General features: G+C 46.8%; 1 protein-coding gene across 1 annotated transcript; it reads left to right on the forward strand.

The window, feature by feature from the left end:
- Positions 1–124: 124 nt before the first annotated feature.
- Positions 125–24,777, forward strand: PNPLA2 (patatin like phospholipase domain containing 2). The gene is made up of 9 exons (XM_065755126.1): positions 125–376; positions 13,585–13,817; positions 13,993–14,058; positions 17,785–17,994; positions 18,933–18,993; positions 19,545–19,718; positions 20,136–20,268; positions 20,993–21,115; positions 21,814–24,777. Exons 1-9 carry the CDS (start codon positions 190–192, stop codon positions 22,076–22,078), a joined length of 1,452 nt encoding a protein of 483 aa, XP_065611198.1. The 5' UTR covers positions 125–189; the 3' UTR covers positions 22,079–24,777.
- Positions 24,778–26,951: the final 2,174 nt, after the last annotated feature.

Genomic DNA, 26,951 nt, shown 5'->3' on the forward strand with positions numbered 1-26,951 from the left:
GCGGCGACATCGCCGCCCCTCAGCTCGGCCCCTCCGCAGGCCGAAGGCGGAGCGCTGTGCCGGGCCGCCCCATATAAGCGCGGCGTCGCGGTGACGGGCGTCGCTCCGCCGGCTGTTCCCGCCCTTTTCGCCCGCCCGCTGACGGCCGGTGGGATATGTGAGCGGGGCTCTCCCGCTCCTCGGTCGGCCATGTTCCCTTTGGACTCCGCTTGGAACATCTCGTTCGCCGGTTGCGGCTTCTTGGGGGTGTACCACATCGGCGTGGCCAGCTGCCTCCAAGAGCATGCTCCCTTCCTCGTCGCCAACGCCCGGAAGGTGTACGGGGCCTCGGCCGGAGCGCTCACCGCCACCGCCCTCGTCAGCGGAGCGTGCCTCGGTAAGCGCCCGCGGTGCTGCTGGGTGCGTGAGCATAGCGAGCTTTGGGGGAACAGCCGTAGAGATCGGTGCGGGCTGCCTTTCCTGCTCGCTTGTGGAGCTTAGAAAAGCAGGTGGTCTGCCAAGCTGAGCTGACGCGGGTTGAGTTTACGGGGGGGGGGTGTTTACACACAACAGCGCGTGCTGCGCTTGGAGCTTTTAAAATGCATTTTGAGGATAGGAAATGCAGAAAAGCATCGGAAGTGTGGTGTGAGAGAATCAGGTGCATCTGTTCACTCAAGAGAAACAACTGAAACAACTATGAGCAAAGTGAAACCAGAACTGCTGGCGGCTTGCACTCCGGTAACTGTGATCTTCCCAGGACACTCCCTGTTCATTGGGGACGGGTAGAGGTCTGAAACGTCGCTTTCCTGCAGCGAAGCTCTCTGCTTCTCAGTGGTGAGGTTTGAACTTTTCCTCCTTAGTGTTATGTTTACGGCAGCGACCAATGGAGTGTGGCCGTTGCTTCTGGGATGAAGCTCTTAGCAGTTGCTCAAAGCTCAGCCTGGGGTTTCTAAGGCTATTGCACTGCAACGTCAGGCTTTCTCAGGGGGTGATGTATCCTCTCATCCCTTCTGTTGGGGTCTGTTTGCTGATAGCTGCTGGGATTTGGTTATTCTGCTAGCTGCTGCTTGTAGTGAAGAGGTGACTGCATAATTATCTCCTCAACTGGGAGGGCCTCATGTTATTCTGGCAGAGGTGTGGCACCTACATGAGACAGGCTGAAGGCACTGCCCGAACCCTTTGGCTCAAACACCATTACAGGGCTGAGCAAGTCTCTTGTCTACCTTGTTTTTGCTATTGATATATCCAGAGCATCTGCAGCCTCCCAATTGCTTTTCTTATTCCCTTTGAGGTGTGAGGAGAGGCTTGAAAAAGGGGATTGAATAAGGGGACACCTTTTAGGTAACATTTACCTTTAAAGGCAGCGAAGGCTTGGATATTGGCTACTCAAATTATCTCTCAAGTTTCAGTGCTCTTGGGATTTTTACTTCTTTTTTATTATTTTATTTAGCTCTGCCTGTGGCTGACGTGTCTTAGATAAAGAATAGGTGACTTCTGAAAGTAAAAGCAGATGATGAGATGCTCAACTGTGGCCTGGTATTGCTGCTCTTTGTCCTTGTTATAAACCATTTTGACAGTGCAGATTGCAGGCTGAGGTCCAGAGGTTGGGGTGAGCTTGTAGGGAAGAAGGGGACAGGGGGGAAAAGAAGGTACAGCTGCAGCCTGTTGTAGGGAAATAGTTCTTTCTCTCAGTATGTTTGTGCAGCTGGTTTCTCCCAGATTTGCTCATGGCAAATCCTGCCTTGTGCTGTCCAGTGAACTGGAGCACTATATAACATCTTTGGATGGATGGCAAGCAGGAGTCTTGCTTATATGTCTGTGTATAGATAGGGGTTAGTGCTTTCCTCTGTGTGTACTTGGTTGTGAACTTAATGCAAATAAATACTTCCAGAGGAGGAGTGGGAAAACTTTTTCCCTTAGTGTTTTTTACTAGTTGCTGTTGTTTGAGATCCTGGCCAGAGAAAACAGAAATTGTCCTGGACTTCAGAGTCTGTCATCCCACTTTGTTTCTTATCCGTTTTTTCTCTTCCAGTCTCTTTGCCAGTCCAGCTTGCCTCTGTGCTGATTCTGCCATCTCCCTGGATTGGAAGCCCTCTGCTGTTATTTGTGTGTGGCAGTAAGGTTCTGCTGTGGGCAAATGTTGAAGTGAATGCCCTTACCAAATCACCTGCAGCCTTGATGGCTCAGCATAGACTTTGAAGGCATGTTTGAGCACAGCAAGTAAAGGAATGTTGGATGTGGATTTTTAGCTAGGCAGAGGACCTTATTTTGAAATAAGAGACTAGGAGATATTAATAGTCTGCTGTGACCTCATGTAGCTTGTGTTAAGCACTTTACTATTAGTTGGAGGGGTCTAGTATTAATTCTCCAGGGCTATGCCAGTGGTGCTGCCCTGCGTTTGAAGCGTTCCCTCCATCTTTCTCTCCATTCTTTTCACTGGCAGGAAAGAGCATTGTTGGTTGGTTGTTTTTTGTTTGTTTGTTTGTTTTCCACTAGAATAATCTGTGTGGATGGCGGAGTTTATTGGGCAGTGACTCCCAAGTTTACGAGCATGTTAGTGTTGTAGCACTAACACTTCTTGCCTGGAGAATTTTCTGGGAAATGGGCTTCTGTCCTGCCTGTGTCTTCTCCTGGGGCTGTTGGAATCCAGCACACCAAGAATTGCACCTCTGTGTGCCAAGCGAGTGAGCATACCTTTCCTGTTGGCTTTGTGGTCTCCTCCTTATGTCTATGTCATATCCTGCAGCTTTTCACAAGCTCTGTGCCTGGAGCTTACCTTGATGACTAAATCCTGAAGTTGGGGGGCCCGGATGAGTAGAACTGGCACACGTGATGTGACAAAACTGTCCTCTTCCAGTTACGGGTTTCTAAATCTTTCATGTGAGTGTAGGGAGGAATATCTTTTGTGAAGGGCCTGGAATGATCACGCTTCAGTGAGCTGCATGGGATTTGGTGTGCCTGGTACAAATTATGGGATGCAAACCTGTAATCATTGAAAAGAAAAGCTGTTTTTGAGCTGATGCTCAGGCCCTGCCACTGTGCTTGTGATGCTTGTGACTCATAGTTAACCAGCAGCATCTCCACTGTGTGTGCAGCACGTGAGTATTGTCCTGTACTGCTCCCTTCTGAGGGTGGTGGGGGGAGCTGCCAAATTGCACCTCTAATGTGGGAGAAGAGCTGGATTCTGCTGTCAGAGGCAAAGCTGCCTGTCAAACCCCCATCTGTGGGAGTTAGTCCTAAAGCATGAATCAGCTGTCAGTGTCAGTAAAAATAGTAGATCAAGCTGAGGGGATGCTTCTGGTACAGGGAATGAATGCAGAAATGGGAGTACATCCACCAGAAAGAGCAGCACTGTTTGAGATATTCTTGAGAAGACTTTTCTTGTGTTGTTTACAAACTCCCGTTTTTTGTTTGTTTGTTTTCCCCCTTAGTATCTTAGTCAGGACTCTGTCCCAACCTCATCCTGTGATGAAGTAACAGTTATTTGATGGTCAGGCTTGCTTGTCACCTGTTGTCATATGACCACCAGGAAACTATGCTGCTGAACTGTAGGAACTTTTTCCATTGGGTAATGGAGGGAGGATGAGTGGGGGTAACCCTTTCTGTTACCCTTCAAAATTGAATTATGCTGCTGTCAATGAACAGTAGCGACATCTTTCGTGGTGGGCTTCTGAAATGAGTTTAAGCAAAGGCTTAAAGGCTGATCACGGAGGTTATTTTCTGTGTGTGGAGTCTAACATCAAATCCCAGATTGAAGGAAATAAATCCGCTTAGTTTCTAACGTATCCACGGAGCGATGACAGTTTATGCAGGCTGGAGCATGAATCATGAAGTCTATTCTGGGGGAAGTGTGTTTGCTGCTTAGTGTGGCTGTGAGATCTGCAGATCTTCCCAGATACATGAGGGAAACCTCCATAGCACATGGGAGTCAAAGCCCAATCTCCCTATGTCTGCTGCAGAGACCTTAGCTGGGAGGAAACTTCTGTTAAGCTCAGCAGCCCCAGTCCAGTCAGTTGTAGGAGAGGTACCTGCGCAGAAATGCAGACCTAATTCTTCACAATTCCTGCTGTGCCCTCCATGAAATAGGGTGAAGTATTCACCAGCATGACTGGGGATAAACTGTTTTTCTTAACTTGGCTGTGCTTGCTTTGTTCTATGCTTGAGAATGACCACATAGGGGCTGGGGAAATGCGAATTTAGTTGACATTCTTTCTTTCTGGAGCTGTGGATGGACAGATCTCTTTTCAGATCCTTTGCAGAAGCTCAGAAGTCTCCTACTCCAAGGAGGAGTAAGAGTAGGTGATTCCTGTCTGCCTTGCTCTTCAGCCAGGCTCTTCTGGCTGGATTGTTAACTGGCCACCACTTTCCCCGTGAATCCTCTGCACTTTTACATGTGCTTCCATTGCCCAGCTCTAATGATCTGTTTCTTTCTGCTGTGTTCCTGTAACTTGATGTGAAAGTCCAGATGTGTCTTCAAGAATCTGGGGGTTGAATGAGCTTGTGTGTGTATATTTACCTAGTGATGCCTTCCTTGCCAACCGTGCATAAGGCACTAGGGAGAGTAAAAGCTGGTAGAAAGAGTAGAGGAAGAAGGGGCTGGGGGGAGGAACTTAAGTCAGTCCTTGTAAGAAGGCAGTGTGTGTCCTGGAAGTGGTAGGACCTGGGCAGTAGGAAATCTCTTCCAAAGAACATAATGGAGGGGAGGGCATTGGTGACCCTGAGAACGTGCTGAAGATGCTAGAGGCTGTTCCGACTGATGTAGCTAGAAAGGTTGGAGGGAAGGGAGGAGATACATCTGGCACTTATCAAACAGAATAGTGATTGTGACAGATCTCTTTCTGTCCCTGGGGCTGTGCTGGTCTGCGGTACAGCACGTCCAGGAGGATTGCCTGTGATGTTCCTGAACAAGGGGACTCTCTAAAGCGGAAGAGCTCAGAACAAACCCAACTCTGTGTGTTCTCAGCAGCGACAGTCAGGGTGAATGTTTGTTCCTGGTGCTTGGAACATGTCATCTGTGGAAGGTCACAGGAACCCTCTCAATCAGCCTATAGAAGCTGGACTGCTGCTGAGTTGTTTAGATAAAAGATTCGCTAAGGAAGAAAGAGACAAGCTTGGTGCAAAATCCAACTCCCACTTATGGCTTTATCAGCCTTTTTCTCATGGCTGCAGACCCCTCTTGTGTGTGGAGACTCTTGAGGGGAGGGGTCTCTGCCTTGGCTTCTTTATTCACATTTTGTATTTTTCCGCAGCGATGTGTTTACTTCAGTCCTCCAGTTCTAGTCTTCCCCAGCTTGGGGAAGCTGGTAGTTCTACTAGAACCTAGTGTTCTGTCCTGCTTCAGGTGCCTGCCCAGACCTGAAATCTTAATGCTTTCTGGTGCAAATAAGGGCCAGACCTACATTGGTGGCTTCTGTCTACTGAGTCCTCTGGACTTGTTTTCCAGGCTTTTGTCTATTCTGTACTTAAGTTTGTACACAGAAGAAATAATCCTCTTCCTCTAAGTACACTGCAGTCTCTTTGGTTGGACCTGAAGGTTTGGGAAGCTTTAGCACTTAAAGGATTTAGTGCCACTTTCACACCGGAGGCTCTGGCAATGTCTCTGTACTTCTACTCCTGTGGATTATCTAGTTTACAGTCCTGAGATAGAGGTGGCAGCTAGTGTAAATGGATTAAGGATCCCTTAGCATATGTTAATTATAAGACTTGTACTTGCTGTGTTATTTGAATGCTGCTGATTCAGGGTTGGGCCTGGTGAGAAAGTTATTTTGACGTATCATTCGGCAGGGTGTGTGTGGATTCATCCCTTCAGGGTTATGTCATGCATGGAGAAAGTTAGAGCCCTGTTGCAGAGCATGGGGGAGTTGTATCACTTTATCTAGCTCAGTGGTGTTATATAGTGGGATTGGTAAAAACTTCTTGATGGAAACAAACTGGCCATTAAACCGCTAACCATGCTTCTTCATATTGAAATGTTTGGTGTGTGTGAGCTTCAGGTGGATGTTGCTACATCTGGCTTGCTGCCTTCCTTGCTTCTGCACTCTCAGCCTTGCAGAAAGGTTTGCATGTGTGCATGTCTCTCAGAGGGGTCTGTGCGAGCAATTCCTGTCCTGCTCTCACAGCTGCTTTTGGAACCTGAGTCATCTTGATGCTGCTGGGGGGAAGAAAGGTATGTCAATCCCCAGACATTCTTGTCATGGAATGCAGCCTGCCCTGTGGGTCTGCCTGACATCGCTTCCCCAATAACCTTCATCAGAATGAAATCCCTTCTGAAGACTTCTTTGGAGCAAGGTTTCTTGTTCCCGCTGTATTGCTTGTAACCTGCTCTGCTCTGGTTGTTGCTACAGTGTGAAATTCAGGGTGTAAAGCGATACCAAAGATGTCTGTGTGAGGTAAAAGGGCAAAGCGGGCACAGCAAGAAGCATGCGTGCGTGGAGGTGTGTGGGGAGGTGCTTGGCGTGAGGTGGAGCAGTTAGCTAGCAGTGCAAACATGTGGGAGCTGGTCACGGTGCAGGCTCAGAGCCAGGAGTGGACTTCAGAGTCATTTATTTCATTTTGTGCTAGGGCTAGACAGTGCTTGAGCAGCCACACAAGTGTGCAGTGAAAGGACAGGGAGAAGGGAGTAAAGCTGCCCTTTGCTGAGTGGCAGAGCCAGAATACAGGAGAGCACTCGGCAGCAGGGGTTAGGCTGAAAACCTCCAGAAGTTGTATGTAGGCCTAGGTGGTGAGGGTAGTTGCCTGTGCATGATGAAGCAGAGCAAAGCTGGAGTGGCAGATATTTCTTTTTTCTCTAGAAATAGAAATGAAGACTGCCTCCATGCAGGGCAGAGGATGAGTGCTGTATGAGTGTGAAATGGTCTGGGTTTGGGTCCATTTTTTTCTCCCTTTCCTCCACTAGCTTTTTCTTGCTGAGCGCTTTTTCTAAAGCGAGTAACCCAAAGCCTGGCATGGCTCTGGCTCATAGCAAGCAGCAGGAGTCTCCTGTCACCCCATGCAGATTGACTTGTACTCAAACACTGGCAAGGACTGATGGATGGAGGAGGACGGGACTGAGTTCAGCTTGCCTGTGGTCCTGAGCAACTTTTCTCTTTCAATCACTATTGCGCTGTTTATTTTCTCTCTAAAGCACTGAGCAGAAATGCACTGTTAATCCTTGTATTAGAGATTTACAGTGGAATAAATTAGGCTAGTGTTGATTGCTACTGTGATCGTGCCAGTCAATAATCCTGGCTGGCTGCCTGACCTGAGCTGCCTCTGGGCTTTCCTACTGATTGTTTCTCCACAGAAGCTGCAGTGTTTTCTGCTTTTCATTGCGAAAGCAAACACTCCAGTCCTATGTCTGCAGAAACAAAACAGGCCATGGTGTGCAGGATGTCTGCTAGTTGGTGAGGCTTTGCTGTATCAACATTACGTTAGTGCCAATGTGAAGTTTTAGCTTAGACATAATCAGAGCTGGCTGCTCTTGTGCATGCTTTCCTCAACAGAGCAACCTACCTTAAGGTCATATGAGGTATGGGTTGTGTGTCTGTGTCTGGGCTTGCATGAGGGTCCTGTCCTGTAGGTAGCTGTGGGTAGACAAGCTGATTACAGTTACTGTGGGCTGCTCTGTGCAACAGGTTAGAAACAAAAAAGAAGTGGGGCAACACGCACCCAAAATTTCTTGTCATCTGTGCCCCATATCCAGCATGTGGCAGTAGTGCTGGTTTATCTATCAAATGGTGCACAACAAATAATTATTCTGCCTGTTCTCAAGGGGGAAAAGGGGCTCCTACTGGCGAGGGATCATTTTGATAAATAAAGGATAGCCCTCTGCTTTTTTTCACCAAGTTTTACTTGAAGTGAATGAGCATACTAACGAGAGTGGCTTGCATATCTGAAGCAGTTGCAGTTGACTGGATTTACTTAGCCCTCCTGCTGCAGGCTGCACCTCGGTGCTGTTTGTAGACTTATCATTGCTGAGCTCTGAATATCTGGGCCAGGAAATATTCTGGGATGAGCCCTTCCTTCAGCATCTGCCTCTGGCTGCAAGAGCTGGCTCTACTTGAAAAACTGTCTCTGTGTCTTCACTTGCCCTACCCATAAGGTGAGAATGTTCCTTCCATAGAGAGATCCCTGGGAATTCCTCCAATTGAATTGGTGCCTCTTACCCTTGAGCAAAGGGGGAGAGACCATGATCTGTGTCCAGGTTTTTGAAGGAATCACACTCACAAAATAGTTTGCTTGCTGAATTCTGTAGGTAAAGCCCTAATGGATAGGGTTACCTGCTACTGGGAACAGCCAGTTGTATGAGTGGCATGCTCTCTGACGAAGGATGTGTTGTGGGAACAGTTGTATTTGCTGCCTCTGCAGATACAACAAACCAACCTCCTTGTATCTTATCTGAATCTCACTCATTGGAGCTGCTTCTTATCTGATGGCAAAATAGTACAACAGAAGGAATGAGTGAGAACCTTAAACATAAGTAAAATAAATATAACTCGGATCAACACAAATTAGGGAAGTCCCAGAAGAACAGCTTGTTCTGGTACGTGATGTTTCTCAATGTTACTGTCAACTTGTGGGAAGACGTGCACAGATGTGACAAGAACTGCTGCCTTTAGAGGTTCCTGTGCTAGCTGCCTTCCTCCCTGCCTCAAGCATATAATAAAGGACAGTTTTCTTTGTGTTAATTAGTGGGGTGTATCTAACTTCTGGCAAGTAAGAAATAGTTCCCACCACCACCAATGCTTTTAGGCGTTTTTCTAGGATTTCAGACTGAAGTTAAGCATCTGTCTCCAGCTGTAGGATGTACACCACCTGAAATTGTCTCATAAGTACAGATCCTAAGTTATTTTCTGCTGGCATTAATTTATCTTTTTAATCCCCTCCTTCCCCCTCACCCCTTTGACACCCTCCAGCCTTACTGCTGAGTGGTCAGGTTCCCATTTTACACAAGTTGGCTTTCTTTCATCCCACATGAAGGTCTGTCTGGCTCTTGTTCTCTTGGGGCAATGGATGGAAACCAGTTTGCTTCAGCATGAGTGTGAAGCTCAGCTGAGCGGTGAGGACCTTTCACAAACTGAGGTCACTGCCCACAGGAATTGGAGTTGTCCTCAGATCACCACTGTGTTGCTATCTGCTCTTCCTTCTGCTGAGCAAATGGGCATTCAGAGGAAACATCTGATAAAGTTATCTCAGTTAATTATTTCCTAGTTGTCAGTTTGCAGATTTCTGGTTCAGCATCCCTTGCTTAGAGTTTAGTGTTTTTAGGTGGGTGATGGGACTGTGTTGTAGTTGAGACTGTATCATCTCCTGGGAGAGGTTGGGCAGGAAAAGCACGTATTGCTCGCTCAGGGTTCAGCAAAGGGGTAGGAGCTGTGCATACTGAGCTGGAGCAGCTTGGGGATTTGTGTTCAGGATGAACATAGGACGGTTCTTCTGAATTCTCTGCTCATCAGTACGGGCTTGCTGTTAGCTCTTCTAGGCGTGAGTTACTGGAACAGCTGAAGTAGCAGCAATGAACACACAACCAAACTAAATCAGCCTTGTGGGAGTTAAACGCTGGGGAATTCCTTCTGACTCCTACTCCTGAATTCAGGACCAAGCAGGGATTTAACAGTGGGTAAACTCGAGAGCTCCGGTCATGTTGTGTTGCTGCCCAAGTTGAGAACAAAATGCTGAGATGATGGCTTGGGGCACTCCTAGGGAACATCTGGGCCAAGCACCACACAAACCTCTCTCTAAACAGATAGCTAAACGTGGGCTCTGTGCAACCACCACCTTGCAGACAGCTCCAAAATGAGGTCCCTTGTTATGGCTCCTGGAAATCTTATGACCAAAATACTCCAGGGGATTGGGCTTCCCAGGTGCTGGAGGGATGCCAAAAGCACCTGCACTTTCTGCTAGTTCCTTTCAGAGCTTTAATTGTCTGCCCAGTGTGGAGCCTCTGCTTTGGAATAGGACAGAAGAGAGAGGAGTGGTGCCTTGCTGGTGTGTAGGAGGGAGTCTGAGTTCTTGTTAGTGCTGGATACAGCACAGGTGTAGCAAGAATCTTTTGGGGCTGCACAATTCCCCGCCTGCTCTGTACGTCCAGGCAAGGTAAGGCATCTGCAGCCTGGGCTGTGACTTCCCTGAGAGTGCTGCCTAGCAGCAGGGATGAGGATGCTTTCCCTAGATCTGTCCTGCACTTGTCCATGCTGTCCTCTATTCTCTATCCCTATTTGAAGGGCTTTCAACTTGCAATCTGTTTACCACTACGCTAGCCGTGGAGCAGGAATGTCCCTGGCACAGAGAGTGATCTTTGTACTGATGTGGAGCAATTCCAGAGGGAGCTGCTGAGTGGAATGCCCAGAGTGCCCCTCTGCCTCTTCAGCCTGCCATGTTGCTATTTCTGTTTCTTTCTTAGGCTCTTTTTCCCACTTGAAATACTTCATGGATCAACTGTCCTTTTAGTGACTGGAAAATGGATATCAGGGTGGTCTGATGTCAGCAGGCAAGTGTCAGGGTGCCCTTGGTGCAGAAGCCCTGCTGCTGAAGAGGTCAGAAGAGGCCCTTCTCTGTTCACCTTCCCCCACAGCAGCTGGCACCCCATGCTGCATCCCACAGGAGGTGCCTTGGGATGTTTAACTCTTGCAATAGTCTTCATCTACATGTATCACACAGAGTTGAAGTACCCTTCACCACAGATCTCATAGCTGCAATTAATGGTGTTTCCTGCAGCATCACGTTCAATTGTTGATCTTCAGCTCTTCTCTCCCTCCAGGGGCGAGGAAGAAGCAGACTGTCCTTTGGCTTGTGCTTTTTGTATACAGTGATAAATAGTACATCCCACTGAATGCTTCTAAGGTTAGAGAGGGGTAATATAAACCTTCTGGGTGGAAGGTGCAGCCATATTCAAGAATGCAAGGCAGCAGAGGCTTGGAATTTTGGAGTTGTGTGTGAGTCTGGGAGTGAGAGACAGTTCTTTAAGGGAAATAATCTTGCTGGGTCAATAAGCTAGCGTGAAACTCTTGATGTAGCTTAAAAATGAAATGTGAACCAGCAGTTGCCTAGAACAGACAGTTTGTGGCTGACCCCTGCAGGATTTCTTTCTCTGCTGCCTCTCATTCAACTGCTTCTCTTTCTGGCAGGCTATTTTAATCCCATCCCTACCACAGAAGTTGTTCCAGGAAAACCAGCTCAAATTCTGCTCACACTCTCACCTCTTCTTTCTCCTCCCATACTTGTTTCCAAGAGGGCTTGTCATCTGTCATGGATTTAGCTACATAAACCTGACTCCTTGGCTGAACCCTCAGCTGGCCTCATTTCCTGGAAAAGTGGTGGTGCTGCGGATCACCGTGTGCTCATCTCAACCTTCTGAGCTATTCTGCATTCAGTCATTCAGTTTTGGTGCGAGTCAACAAGTCCAGTGGGATCACAGCTGCCCTTGAGCTGAAACATCTGAGAAGCTTCTTCTTACAATCTATTTATATGCACGCGTTAAAAAAAAAAAGCACCCAACAATACCCAAGATATTAAAGAAATGAAATTGCTAACTAGCAATAATTCCTATTCTGTCCTGTTTTCCCATGTCCCTCCCACCCCACTTGACTGTGTGATGATGGTTGAGCAGGCAGCTGCAACTGAAGTTGTTCCTGAGATATTGAGACAGTCTATTTCCTGGCATATTTAGGATTTTGCCGTTTTCTTCAGCAACTTCCAGCTCAGATTTTTGCACAGATATTGTTCATAAGCTCCATTTTATTGCAGTTATTTACAGTATTGCTGTCAAATCTTTCTGCAGGTGAGATTCCAAGTGTGAAGGCATGTTTCCCTAAGCACTGTCTCCTGGGTCACCCTCTCAGTGCAGCTGTTTCCTAGAATCACGTGGCTGAGGTGCCAGACTGGAGCTCTTTCGTTTCTTTTGGTTCTGTTGCAGGTTCTTTGTTCCCCTTGTCAGATGTATGGTAGGGATTGAGCGCTAATGAATGAGTTTATGAGCACCATGACCTGTGAGGCTGGCTTACTGCATGTTGGGAAGGGACTTGAAGCATGCAGCTGCTATTTGGAACGGGCTGGGTTCAGTGGCTTACTGCTAATTGAGTAAGCAAGATCAGAGTTAGGCTGCTGAACATTACTTTAGGAAAGAGCAGAAGATTGGGATTATAGTGCTAAAAATTGCTTCAAAGAAGGGAACTTGGATTTTCTGCTAGGTTGCTACCTCGCATTACCTAAATCCTGTCCCCAGAGTTTCTGGTCATGGTCAAGGGTCTCATTCTGAGCTCGTTTGAGCTACTGGTGTTGCTGGGTTTCCTACGCACAGAATCACGTTCCCAGGCTGCATTAATGGAAAACATGTTGCTGGTGCACATGTATTGCAAAAGAATGGGATGTGTCAATATAGTGTTGAGGGTGTTATTTCCCTTATCTCTGCTTATTAATCTGGGTCTAACTTGACTGTGGTCGCGGGGTTAGGGAGGGAAGACAGCAAAACAGAGAGGTCTCAAGTCAATAGAGTTGGATTGAACTGATAGCAACTTTCATCTTTGTCCAGTAACTAGATTTCAGTTTGATTGGAGAGAAGATTTGTGAAAGCATGGCTGTTTTCCTCTGTTTCTGTGACTCTTCCCCTGATACTTTTCTCTTGTATATAATCACTTTGTCTCTGAGAGTGCAGTGATTGCTTTGTACTCAGAGGAATGCCTTGTATCCCACTGTGACTAGGAGATGGGGAGGCATCTGACAGTGTGTGCAGAGGGCAGTGTGATGGGTGTGGAGGGTTTGGCTTGGGTTGGTTGTTTTGTTTTGTCCTTTCTCTTCTTTCCCACTGTAAAGCTGTGATACTCTTGCCAGATTGAACTCCCAGTGACCATGAGATCATGGGTTTAGCAGCTGCCTTTGCTTCTGTGTAGATGAGTTACCGTCACTTCTGAAAATCTAACTGGGTCGCTGAGTGAAAGTATAAAGTAAACACGCCTTTGTGAATCCTGCTCCCCCTCAGGGCCTGTTTCTAATGCTGTGAAGTGGGTCGCAAAAGAGACAGGGCACCAAATCCACTCTAGATAGCTCTAAGTCACCAGTTGCCTAACGGAGTGTGTGCACAAAATAGTGCCCATTTTGTTCACCTGAGGTATGATTGACATTGCCAGCAGGGCTGTGATGATGGATCACTTGAAAAGAAGTGATGGTCCAATTTACTAGCACTTTTGCTTATACGCAGGTGGTGATTTTTATGTCAGGAAAAAAAGGTGTTTTGGAGTAGATTCAGCCATGAGCTCAAATGCAACAACAAAACCCCAAAATAACCTTGTTTTCTGTGTTAATCTTTTCACCAGCCCTTTGTTGTCCAGTTAAACAGGACCTCCCAAAAAACAACGTGTGGTTTTACCCAGATGCGTGTCATCGTACTTGGCTTAAATAGAACATATGGGAGATGAGGGTAGCTGTTTGCAATGCAGGTGTGTGAGTGCCAACACAGCTAGCTTCTGAGATTCTGTAACAGTGCTTGGAACAGCCACTTACCATGAGCTGTACCAGCAAGTAGAGAGAAATCTCTGAGCAAAGCTGTGGATTAAGTTTTTCTATATCTTATTTTGTGAAAAAGTCTCATTTCTTGCTGCTCTGTTTCATGGTGTATTTTTCTCCTTACAGGTGAGGCTGGTGCCAGCATTATTCGAGTGTCTAAAGAAGCACGAAAGAGGTTCCTGGGTCCGCTTCACCCCTCTTTCAACTTGGTGAAGATCATTCGGAACTGCCTGTCCAAGACTGTGCCAGAGAATGGGCATGAGGTGGCAGCAGGACGCTTGGGTATTTCCCTCACACGAGTGTCTGATGGAGAAAACGTCATACTGTCAGACTTCCATTCCAAGGAGGAGCTGATCCAGGTGACTCGAAGCTTATTGCAGAGGGTTGGCAAGAACCGCAGACTGTTGTATTTTGCACTGGTCTACAAATGGCTTTCATAATGTAGTATAATTCTCAGTGTGTGCCCATGGGTGCTCTGACTAACTTGGTAGGCTTTGATGTCGTTCTTATGCGCTGGATCTCTTCTTTCCTCAGGCCTGTGTCTGCAGCACCTTTATCCCTGTCTACTGTGGGCTGATACCTCCAACCTTGCGTGGAGTGGTAAGACTCTTAAACTCTTTCTACATTAAATAATGTACTAATGAATAAGAAGACAAATGCTGGTACTCAATTTGGGCAGTCCACTTGCCTCTCAGCAGGTGATTATCCTGAAGAAGCGTGAGACATTCCCAAATAAAGAACTTTAGCAATGGATATGCCTTGTTTTCAGGTCTTGCAGTTGGCTGAAACATCCCGAAGTTTGGCAGCTATAACTTTATTAAAGTGCTGGCTGATTTAGTAGATTTAGTGGATGGTTCCCCTGGCTCCTTGGTGGAGCTTTCTCCAGCCCTGAGGCTCTAACCTCTAACTGTGCATGTGGAAAGAACTTGGTTCCAGGGTAGAAACTGCATGTTCCTCTCCTACAAGCCTGGCACCCTTTGAAGAGTTTCAACAACTGGTGCTGTTAGCAGGCCTCTTTTCCATGGCATGCTTCATGTCCTTCCTCTGAGAATGCTTTATTTTCAAATACTCTTTAATTTCCTGTCCAAGGAAGTGTACAGAGCAGTTTTTCCTTTATGTATGTTCATGTTAGAAATAAAAATGCTTGAAAGCTGCACGGGGTCTTTGTATGTAGCAGTAATGCCTAAGGGCCTCAGCTGAACTTGGACTTCCATTGTGCTGTGTGAGGTAATGCACATTAAAAAGGCAGCCTGTTTGCAGTCTAACCAGTTGAAAGGAAGAGCTGCTGTTTGTATCTCTGTGTCTGGCTTCTCACAAAGGGGCTGATCAAGATGGCTTAGTCTGACAGGGCATCAAATCTGTTAGCAGTGTCATACAAGTGAGGTCAGTTTTGCTCCTGCATAATATACAACTAGACTGTTTTTGTATTGTGCAAGCATGTTGAGCAGGGAAATGGTCTGGAAGAAATATTCAGTGTCTATCCCTTCAAAGAAGTGCCAGAATCGCACTGGTTTGGCATTTGCTCAACAACTACAGTCTGGGTTTTTGACCCACAGCCTGGTAGGAATGTAGCAGTGGCTGTTGCATAAAGAGGTCTTGATGTTAACTGAGGTGAGCCTGGCTCGGGCAAAAATCACAGATTTCTGAAACAGTGTATGGCAATCAAGGGTTTTGAAATGAGCAGCTGCCCTGGGATACCAAGGAGTGAATTCTCATTTGAAGTTTCCACATGGGAAAAGCGAGGGGGTGGGGAAGGGTATGTATGAGTGTGGGATGAGATGAGGAAATTTTTACCTCTTCCCCAGAAAATAATGTCTTCCTGTCTTTGAAAGTCAGTATGGTGAGGCGAAAGGCTAAATTAGATTGGGTATGAACTTAAGAAGAGGCTTTGAAATGAGACTGCATGGTTGCTAGCTCAAGTAATGACTTTATTTACCACAAGACAGAATGACAGGCCAACTCTATTCACCAATACCCATTTTAAAGGCAGAATGGTTGTGAAAGTTACAATGTCCTTACGTTTGTTCTCCCTCCTGTTGTTCCAGTGTTCGCTTTTTGTAACTGTAGCCTCCGTATGGGGGGAATGGTGAGAATGGGTGGGAGGGAAAGAAAAATAAGTTTGTAAGTACTGAGAAACTAAGTTACTAACCTGAAAACATGCTCTCTAGCTGTGGCCTTTCTGTGGCTTGTGGGTGAGATGAACCTTTAAAAAGTGTGGAAGCTGTTGCTAGCTGTTGTTACTAGCTGTACTAGCTGTTGCTGTTGTTGAGAGCAGGTCCCAGGGATGGGGGAGGATTCAGTAAAAGAGTAGAGCTTGGGACCTCAGGAATGATCTCAGACTGGGCTGTCCCCAAGAGTTGCTGCTTGCACCTGCAGGCAGGTTGAGGCTGCAACCTGTGGTACTGATGCTGCTTGTGGCTTTGCAAGAGACTGGGGAGTGGTCAGCCTTGGATTGGCTGGAGGTTCGGGTAAATCCAAAGGAGTAATCGCTGACCTTCAGTAAGAAACATAAAAAGTACTGCTTGTGGAATGATGGGCCAGAAGGCAGAACCTGATTTCAATTCAGGCTTTGGCCACCAGCTTTATTGTAGGCTTCTTTCTAATAACATCTGTTAGCTTCTGCTGCCACTCTCAGGAAAACTTGTGCTTCTGCATCCTTACCACAGACCAGCTCTGTCTCAGCTAGTCAACCAAAACACTACTCTCTGTCTGCTTTAGACAAAGTGAATGTTTCTGTTTCCACTAGGGTTAATGTGTCCTTGAGTTATCTATCTTCTGCCTTCTTCACTCTCCAAACCCAGGTAATGCAGGAGGCACAGACCATGTTGATCTTGATACTGTGTTTGGTGAGCAAGGCCTGATGTGGATTAAATTATCCATGCTGTGAGTTAACTGTGGTCTGTAACTTCAACTGGAATCACAAGCCACCTGTCTTGAACCTGTACACAGAGGTAGCCCCAGGGCTTTGTTTGCCCTCAAGAACCCCCTGGTGCAGTCCACTCTGATCCTGTTGCTTGGATGAATTCCTCTAGCTGCATTTGCATGCTCTAAGTCTAGGAGCCTATGATCTGTTCATCAGGCTCTTCCAACTTGTTTGGAGAGGTCTCAACTTATGTACTTTCCAGAGAAAGTGGCAAGCACCCTCTAAGCAAAGCAGACAGTGTTTTCCTAAGCTTTTCCCAAACTGTTCCATGATTCTGTAGTTGTGCAGCTGAAGACTGTTATCAGCAGTCAGCCTGCCTGAGAGGTGAGGCAAAGCAGGGTGCAGAATTCAAGTACCTCCTTTTCTGGTCAGCATTTCCCTGCTCTGCTGGGAATCAGCATCTGCCAGCTTTGCCTTGTGCCTGCTCAGCTGCCGACCCAACAGAGAGCACAAAGATGTTACAGCTGCTGCTTCAGAGGCTTTGTAGCTAGTGTACACTGATTTACTTCTGAATGCACTCAAAGAAAAGTTTTTTTAGGCAACAAACAGCTAGATAACCCTCCTATAACACTAATTCTCATCTGTATCAGGAACAGAAGATTTTGAGTTTTGTCTCTGCAGGGATCTCAGGCTTGCTGCTCTCTCAACTTGACCAATGTCTCCATCTTCTGCACGTTGTTTGCTCTGCTGGACACCTCTGATAGAGCTGAGATAGCTCAGCTCCTTGTGCAATTGTGGTACATTACAGAATACTTGAAGTACATACTGCTGGGATTGCCCTTCCAACAAGGGGAATGTAGCTGTTCATAGTACAAATGTACAGAACGTTCTCTGATAAGAACTCCTGTTAGGAGCAAAACCAAAGTCCCCTGTACTCTGTTATCACACTAAAGCTAGCAGATTATAAATGTGTACTCATGTGTTGGAATTGCTGCTTGATGAGCCTCCTAGCAACAAATCAGCAGCTTTCCTTCTTAGTTAACAGACTGTGACACTGAGGACCTGTGCTTGAGCTGTTTGTTTTGAACACGAGTAAAAATGTCTCGCTGTGGTGGTATGACAGCTCAGATCAGTTTGCACTGCAGGTGGTTGTTGGTGTGCCATACTGTTGAACTGAACAGTACTCAAACCCTGTGGAGATATAAGTCAGCAGTCATGCAAGTGAGTTATCCTTTTCTCATTGAATGCTTGTGATCAAAATGCTCTTTCCTAGGAGGGAAGGCACATAGTGAAAGCAGATGATAATCAACTCAGGTGTGCTGTCACTACTTCCAACTCTTCCAGCTCCAGTGTCGTTCATTCTTTCCCAAAGTTTTTCGCACGGATGTGAACGGGAGCGCAGAGCAGAAAAGCTTCTTGATCAATTACAAGAATAAAGAATACTTTGTTTGTCTTTATTTCAGAGATATGTTGATGGAGGAATTTCTGACAACTTGCCACGATACGAGCTGAAGAACACAATCACAGTGTCTCCGTTCTCAGGAGAGAGTGATATCTGCCCAAGAGACAGTTCCACAAACATGCATGAGCTGAGAGTCACCAATACAAGCATCCAGTTCAACCTTCGCAACCTCTACCGGCTCTCTAAGGCACTGTTCCCCCCGGAGCCACAGGTGAGATTCCTGACAGTGTCAAAACTTGAGGAAAACAAATGCTAACTATCGTGTGTACTTCAGCAGAAGAAGATTGCAGGCACTTAGTTTTGTTTCTTTATCTTTTTTTTCACCTTGGCATTTAGCAACTCAGTGACTTGGCAAACCTTGACTATCTGCACAGGGTCATATGAGTGGCTTGTTTTAATTTTGCTACTGTAAGATCTGCAGTGTGGGTGTTTGAGAAGATTCCCACAACTCTCTATAACATGGCATTTGCCAGAAAGCCAAGCTCACTTCTAAACAAGGATCTACCAGCTCTCAGAACTAATGTGCTCACAAGGCTTTTTTTAAGATCATGCTAGAGCTACCAGCTCACTACTAATGGCTGTCTCTCCTAAAAAGTGCCAGTGAAGCAGGTGACACTGTAAACAGCTTTTTACGCTTCTGCTTCTGAGCCATTGCAATATTAAACCTGACATTTGGGCACAATAAGCATGCATCCACATCCTGAATCACTTGTTCAGGTTTTCTTTGCTTCTTCTTCATTAATCTTAGCTGACTTTGTCTGTGAACACAGTGGCACTTCCTGGCAACTGCAGGAAATAACAGAAGATTTCACAAATGTTGCAGAGTGCTTTGGATTTGTGTGTGTGTGTGTCTGTCTTGGCAACTGCAGGGAAATATTTCTGGGCTGCTTGTTAGAGTATCTTCCAGACAGCTGTGCATAGCATTGTCAGCTCTAGATGGGGAAATGAAGTGGCTGCAACACTAAGCTTGTATTTGGTAGTATTCCAACTTGAATCATCAAGCATTTCTCATATCCATCGTCCTTGTGATGCACCTCTTATTCCTGCTTGAAGCAGGACAGTTCCTCTGAAGACAGCACTGAGCTGGGCGTTTGCTTTGCTCAGCTGGACAGCCTCCAAATGAATTGCTTTTGCTTACCTCTGCCACAGGTGCTGCGGGATATGTGCAAGCAGGGCTATCGGGATGCGCTGCACTTCCTGAAGAGGAACGGTAAGGCACTGAGTGTGGAGGGCATTGAATTGCCTCTTTGGTGCCAAGCTTGGTGACCTGAGGCTAGTTAGTAGTGGGTGTAAAAGGTGGAAGGACAAAACTAATCAACTGTTGCATGCCTGGGCTTCCTTGCCTCCCTGAACTTCTGTTGAAGGCTGAGAGTGTTTGGTGCCACCTAGTGTCAATTTATCAGACCAAACACATTTATTTGCTTTGTGGTGTGTAGCTTGTGTAGTCATGCAGCAGTGTGGATTAAGCTGTGGGAGAGGAATGTGAATTGGAGACTGGTGAAGTATATAGCAACAAAACCCTACAAAACAGTCCTCTGTAGTGTGTGGAGGGGAAATCTAAGAATTTCTGGTGTGGAGAAATGATGATTATATTAAAGCAGCCAAATTTTTAACACACTGTGGTAAGCATTACAAAAAATATAAACTCAAAGAAACAGTGTTATGTCCATCTGTTTGGGAAGTGGGTGAAGTGAAGAGTAATGTTTTAGAGGGCCAGGCAAGAAAGAGTAGCTAACTTGTATAATCTTTATCACTTCTCAGGTCTCCTTCACCTTCAGCATCCAAGTCCTGCTCATCCTCTCCTTGCAATAGAAGCCCCCCCAGAAGAGAAGAAAGAAGAAGAAAAAGAAGCTGAGGACCAGATGGAGGACAACACTGCCCTTGCTGTTGTTGAAGACCACATCTTTGAACACTTACCTCCCAAACTGAACCAAGGTATGATCCAAAGGAAGGGAGCCTTGGCCATTTTTGTGTGCTGCCTGGTCTGCATCAGAGGACTGCTTGGATTTGGGTCTTGCTTGTTGGTACCTGGCCATTGAACACCTGCTGGTGCTTAGGTAAAGGGCTTGGATATAAAGGTGTGGAGGCTGAAATAAGAGGGGGTGACTTATTTGACACTTCTACACTATAAGGCAAGGATAGGATCTTGATGCCTGTAACCTTCAGGGGCTCGATAAAACTACAAGTTGCTGTTCCTCAGCTGTGCTCAGAATTGCTACCCTGAGCTAGACTTGATTAAAAAGTGGGAGGTGAGGAGCTGCTAATCCCAGGCTGGGTAACTTATGAGATACCGCAGGGAGAGGGATAGTCCCACTGGGAAGAGATTCAGCCATGTTTTTTTTCTGTCTTCAGCTCTTTTGGAGGCTTGTGCTGAAAGAAGAGGTCTCTTGACTGGTATCAGCAAGACGCTGCCTATACGTGTGGCCACTGCAATGATGGTCCCCTACCTGCTGCCTCTGGAGTCTGCTGTTTCCTTCACTGTCAGGTGTGCCTTTGGCTATCTTCTCTGGTGGTTTTCTATCCAGTGCAGCCAAGTGTCTTATGTAGCCAGTGGAACGTGAATAGAGAGAAAGCAGGATCCTTTCTAATACTGAAGTGCCAAAGTTCCTAGGGAAAGTGTTCATACCACTTAACAGCTCTATGCAGGAATATTCCTACCTTCATGTGTCATTTAGCTGCAGCCAGTATACTTCCAGCTTGAAGTAAGGTTGCTGCATGCTGGAACTCGCCCTAGAAAATGATAAATTTTGGAATCTGAAGTAAAGCTTCTGAACTAGGAGAGCAGAGATGAAAATGAGAATCTCATGAGATGCAACTTCCCTCTGGACTGAGAGTATTCCTGTCACTTCCAACTCTACACCTAAGCAGCTGGGAAGGCAAGTCTGTCACATGTGTTCTTACTGTAGTGTGCCCTTTGGAAGGCTCCTGGAAGGAGATGACTTGCAATAGAAAGACAAGTTTGGAAAATATTTTGTTGCTGAAAGCAAACAAAAAATACAGAAGGCGCAGATGCAAAGTGTAAAGAATAAGTCCTGTACTGTTAACATCTTTCACAGCTTCTCCCACTTACTTTTATGAATGGCAGCGTGAATGACTCTTAACAGTAACAGCCATTAAAAACAATGAGTAACCATTCACAGGAGGCAAGACTGCATTTCCTCCTATCCTTTGTGCAGTTCAACTAGTGTTTGTCTCCTGTCTCTTTCCAGGTTGCTGGAATGGCTTCCAGATATCCCTGAGGATATTAGATGGATGAGGGAGCAGATAACTGAAATCTGCAACTATCTTGTGAAGAAAGCCAAGAAGAAACTGGGCAGCCATCTTTCAGCCAGGTATGGCTGTTTTCCTCGACAGCTCTGTGTCCTGTAGGGGAATGCTCAGTTTCCCTTTCTCCCTCTGACTTTTATGGAGTCTGCTCCTTAAGTGTTCGATAGACTCAGAACGTGGTCTGCTTTCCTCTTTGCATTACAGACCAGACCTTGTAATGAAACTGTTATTATAACAATAGATTAGATTTGTATCTAATTGTAATATTCTAGCTTAGTCTGTTTTCTCTTTGTGGAAAACAGTGTGGCATTTGTCAGTCCAGGGTCTCCAAAACATCCCTTCTATAGGAGTACTTGAGCTCAAGTGACTTTTTTGTCTCAGGATCTAAGCTTGGTTTGGAGTGGGAAAGCACTAGAGCAGCCAGGAAATAACAGATTTCCCAAATGTTGCAGAGTGCTTTGGATTTGTGTGTGTATGCGTGTGTCTGTCTTGGCTCCAGCTTTTCCAAGCTGAATTCCCTGCTGTAAAGCTTAGGCAAGACTTCAGTAGGCAGAGGGTCCCAGCTGTGATTCAGATCCTAACATGAGGGACTGATTCTTCCCACGTGAGCTCATGATCTGGATAATCGAGAGATGGGAAGGAGGACTATGATCATGCAGCCAGGTGGTGGCAGAACAGAGACAGCTCTACAGTTCTGGAGCTCTGGTCTGGTGACCTGCTCAAGTTGTCCCACATAATAATTCTTTGCATGTCTGTCCTTCAGGCTTTACTATCACCTTGAGCTTGGAGGGCCCCAGAGCCTGTCAATTTCTCCAGCATCTCCTTGTGGTGAAGCAGTGCCTATGTGGATGAGAAACAACCGTTCCCTGTCTGATGTCATGCTGAAGTGGGAGGAGTACCAGCGTCAGCTTGTGATGGGCTTACTCTGCATCAACGTGGACATGCAGGCATCCCTCTTCCCTTGGGAAGGATTTCAGATGAAACTTCCACCTCTGGACTGTGCAAAAGAGTGCCTGCCACTCTTCTGAACCTGCTGTGCTGTGGGGATGGGTGGGAAGGGGAACAGATACAGAGTGAGACCAGTCTCATCCCTTGGCAGCAGGCTGCCCTGTGCTCTTGAATATGCTGCAAAGGGGACTTCCCTGGGACGGAGACTGGTGGAATTGTATGTAGCCATTTGTTGCCCACTGGGCTGGGTGAGTAATCTCTGTTCAAAGACACAGATGCTGATCCCTTGCTGTAGACTTGGCCATGGCCCATAGCCATGCTGATGCTGACCCAGCTGGGCTATCCCAAATAATGCACTTTGAATTGCCACTGGCTTTTCACCACCAAATAATCAGGATGTAGATGACGCTCTCAAGTTCACGTAGCTTTTAGCTTCCTTTGGCTCTTAGAGCAAATCAATCTGTTTTCCTCAAATCATCTGACATCCCTTAGGTCTTTGTGCCACTGAAAGATAAGTTGCCTCTTGCCAAACCAATGTTCCAGATCTCCTTCTGACTTTATTCTTTGTTGATCATTGTCTTTGTCCCTTAACTGCATCCCCACTGGAAGCCAGAGCTGGCCCTGCTGCAGACTGCACTGGGGCCACAGAAATGTAGAAAAGTAGTGTATTCACCCTGGTTTATATTGTTGTGGACTCTCCCTGTGTAACTTCCATTCTCATAGAACTTTGGCAGCTTGAACTTAGAGTGTTAAATGTCACTGAGCTTATTTTAAAGCAGTACTTTAGGCTGAGTATTTTTTCTTTGTGGAGTTTGAAGCCTTGTTCTTGTCATTGTGAATGGAATTAGTTTGGGGTCGCACTGAAAAAGCTCAGCCCAATGACATCAGGATCAGTTCAGCAGTTGGTGGTGTGGAAGGAATGTGAAGTGCTTGTAGGAAGGTGAGACTGTATGGGTCATGTTATCCTTGAGAGATTGGTGGTAGAGTGTCCCGGCAAGTTCTGGGAAAGTGGCTGCCTTTGGCAGCAGGGGTTGGGCTTTGCTCCTTAAGGGACCATACAACTGAAGGAAATTCCAAGTGAATGCCATGTAGAGGATCTCCTGTGAAGCTGGGGCTTAAGTCTTTTATTTGAGGATTTGGGGTGAGAAAGATTCAGGTTTGCAGTTATATCAGCCTTGCAGTTTACCTCTTGTGTTGTGGCTCACTGGTACAGCTATGCAGCTGGCAATAGCAGGAGCATGAGAAGTGGAAGTGAAGTCAGAAGTGCTGGTGCGTGTGCCAGCTTCCTTGGAACTGACTGTGCTGATCTTGTCCCTTAAAAAGCTGGAGCAGGGCTGGGCTCTGTCGTATCAGTAGCAGTCTACTTGTGAGTTGCAGTGCAGAAACATAAGCTCTCTGCGCTTCCCAGGATGAGATGTGGCTTCCTGTGGGGTTTGTGTGTACTTAAGTCTTTGCACTGTGACACAAAGCCAACTCTTGGTATATTTCTGCAGCACATCTTGCTACGAGGCATCTTCTACCTCTCCTAGCACAAACAGTATGCAACTGGTCAAAGCAAACTTATGCTCTTTTCCTGGGGAGTAGCACAGGATGTCTACAGCTGATACGTAGCCTATATGTGGAACAGTAATTTACAACACTGATTTCTCCCTTTAAGAAGTAAAAATATCCTCAGAAATTCTAATAGGTGAAGAAGGTGGTGACTCTACTTAGCCACGTCTCCACAGCCAGTGTGGGTGAGGTGGTGGGTGCTGTCTCCACCAGCACAGCCGTGCACTGGGAGCAGCCTGGGTTTAAATACTTGTAGCAGGGACCGATAAGCACCAAGGCACTTCTTCACCAGTGGCTGTTGCAGTCTGGGAGGCAAGCAAGTGGGCAGTGCTTGGCTGAGACACCAGCACAAATACTAACTTGTGGCTGAAAATATTCCCCCGCTGTCCTTCCTGGATGTAGAGGCTGAATAAGATAAGGTGGTTGTGATTAGGTGTGAGTGCTTATTGTTTTCCACTGCTACCTTAGTTTGCTGAACGTGCATCTCCTTTCTGATGTACATGGAGTGATTGGTGAGAACATGTAGCTGTTTAATGGCATGAAATTAAAGCACTGCATCCAGAAGTAATGGATCTGTGAGGGGAAAAGCAAGACGAGGAAACCTTGTGCTTGGAGGCTGCTGCCCCCCTGACTGTGCCTATTTGTGTAAAGGTATGGGTGGAGAAAATGATGCAACTATTTTAATTTTTTTCCTTCTTCCTGGACTGGTAAAACCACCACTGAATGATTTATGTAAACCACTAAACCGAACCAAATTCTCTTGGCAATAATACATCCTAAGAAATTGCAGCTTGGCACCCTCAGCCCCTGCTTTCCTCTTGCATATCACACGCAGCTGGGCTGGTGCCCCTGTCTTCCAGTGCTGTGATCCAGAAGGTTCTCTGGTTCTGGTCCACGCATTTCAACAGAGTACCTGCTGTGGCTGGTAAAAGGCCTGAATTTCATTCTGTTGCACCTCATCTGCTGTTAGTTCATTTTATTAACATCTCAAATAGAAGCTTTTATGCACTGCTGATTTTAACCACAAACCAAAGCCTGGCTTTACATGTAAAGGTCTAACTCTTCAGTGGGGGGGAACTCCTGCTTTCCCTATGCTAATTTGCAGGATGTGGAAGGATAGTTGGGAAAGTACCACTCTTAACCCATTTTTTTGCTTGAATTCCCAAGTGGCTGTTGTGATAGCTTGTTGGCTTTATGCATTTAAGCTCAGGTAAATAAAAGTGCAGATCTGTCAAAAATAAATACCACACACCACCCTCTGCGTCCTTAGGAGAAGTTTCATGCATTTCCTTGAAATTCTTGCTGCTCATTTGTTGCAGATTGAAAAGGATGAAGAAGATAGGGAAGGGCATCTAGCTTGCTTGATGTTAGAAGGGGAGAGTGGTGTGGTTGGGAACCATGGTGGTAGTGGCCAGGACCTGTGCTCTCCTGTATTTGAGAAGTCGGGATCCTGGACCAAAAGTTCATCTTGCAGTCCACATCTGAAGTCCTTATGACATTAACTTGAGCTTTGCAAGAGTTTCAACCCTTGCATTTTCTGTTGTTTCACTTATAGGGTCTGTGCATTCGGGAATCCATTTTCTTTTTCTCCTTCCTATGATACAGATACTACTTGCTGCTTTTAACAAGGCTAACAGGCAACTTCTTACACATCTAACAGGTCCCTAACCTCTACAACATATGGTTTGATGCTGTGCACAACGGTGTGTATCTATGGCACGCTCTGTCAGCCCCCATGCCTGCGTGGTGTGTTGGATTTGATTTGCTGCCTGACCATTGGTAGTTCCACAAATTGTTTTTTCAAGGGGTAGGAGGAAATGCTTCTGAAGACTGTCAGTAGGACCTAGGAAATGCTTTCTCATGACTTCCTGGGGGAAGCTGTGTTCATGCAGCACTCGGACTAGAGAATAAGAGGGTGCATGCTGCCGAAGTTTGAGGGTCTTGCTGACAGTTCACTCAGGCTGTGTTTTCCCCTTAAAACAATGAGAGAATGGACCACCTTGGGCTGGTTGCCACACCAGCCAGTTAGTTTGTGCCAAGCTTACCCTGTGCCTTCACAGCAGGTTCTGGCCTGCCTGCCCCGCATCCCTGTGGTGTCTGCCTTTCTGAATGCACCAGGACTTGTTCCCAATCCTCTTCTTCCTTCCCCTTGCCCACCTGCAGGCACTGCTCTGCTCCCAGCCTGCAGGACAGTCTCTAACTGCATCCATCCTGCAAAGGGAGACTAGAAACAGAAGTAAACACCTTTTTCTTATGAGGTTTTCTCTTGCTCTGGGGAAAATCATCTAAAGCAAATTTTTGAGCTAAATGCATCCTGGGACTGTGCTGTTGTCACAGAGTTTGAGAAGCCCCTGAGGCACACGATGCCCGTGGAAACCCTGTGGAAGATCACTGATGTCAGAGCAGCAACTCAACCAGCAGTAGTGTATGCAAGTGGTGTTATTTACATAGCGATGTCTTCAGCGTTCATAGTAATTGTACAAGTTCAGTATTAAACTGATGCTTTTTTCCTCCCGTTTCCTTTTTCTAATGTTTTCTGGAGAGAAAAAAAAGTATTTATTTTGGCAGAAATATATCTTCTAATAAAAACTTTCCCGATGCACTCGGCTGGCTGTGGTAGGTTGTTTGCTTCTCTCTTTAAAGGTGTATTAGACATTTCTGACTGGGTTTGTTTTGCTGGGCCCTATCCCATCCAAGCTGCTCTCGAGGTAAACACACGCTGCCCGTTTCCTCATTCAGGAAGCAGCTCATACTTGAGCCGCTCCGAGTAGCGGCCGTCGCAGCGGCCCCGGCGCGGCCGCGCTCATTTCCGGGTCGGGCCGGCTCCGCTGTCCCGCGGCGGAGCGGCCGCAGGTGCCCGCTCTGCTCCTCCTCGGCCGGGCCAGGTAAGCGAGGCGCCGCGGTGCGCTGCGCGGGGCTGAGGCGGCCGCCCCCCGCCCGCCATTTTGTGAGGCCGGGGTGGGCGCTGTTGCGCGCGTGTCCGTCCGTCCTCTGCCCCAGATGCGGGTGCGCGGTGCTGCTGAGGTATCTCTCCTTTGCGGGGGGATAGCGACGCACCCCCTGAGCCCGAGCCTCGCTGAGCCGCAGGTTCGCTTTAAGGTCAGCCCAGGCTGTCCTCTCCCAGGGCAGTTTGAGTGACCTGGCAGGCGGAGAGATTTCTGTCTCCAGCTCTCATTTGATATGTGTTGTGAGGTGAGGCTCTATCATCCCTTGATCTGGAGGTGTTACTGCAGGCGCGGGCTCCACGTGGAGGTGCCTGTCACACACAGGCAGTGCTGGCTCTGCTGTAATCCTGCCTGCCTGAGGAACGACCTGATGGGATGAGGTTCAGTAGACGAGTAACATAAATCAAATGGACACAGCTCCCAGTGCAGTGCTCTTCGTGGTCAGAGAGCTTTGCTG

This window comes from Cyrtonyx montezumae, unplaced genomic scaffold (genome assembly GCF_038088225.1).
Source record: "Cyrtonyx montezumae isolate F1298 unplaced genomic scaffold, pur_monq_1.0 scaffold_10, whole genome shotgun sequence".
NCBI classification, from domain to species: Eukaryota; Metazoa; Chordata; class Aves; order Galliformes; family Odontophoridae; genus Cyrtonyx; species Cyrtonyx montezumae.

What these genes read in the sequence shown, in the direction of transcription:
- PNPLA2 (XM_065755126.1), top strand. Translation starts at nt 190, where the DNA reads ATGTTCCCTTTGGACTCCGCTTGGAACATCTCGTTCGCCGGTTGCGGC. An exon ending in CCAAGGAGGAGCTGATCCAG is followed by an intron (nt 13,818 to 13,992) that starts GTGACTCGAAGC and finishes TTCTTTCCTCAG; the next exon opens with GCCTGTGTCTGCAGCACCTT. An exon ending in GGCAGCCATCTTTCAGCCAG is followed by an intron (nt 21,116 to 21,813) that starts GTATGGCTGTTT and finishes TCTGTCCTTCAG; the next exon opens with GCTTTACTATCACCTTGAGC.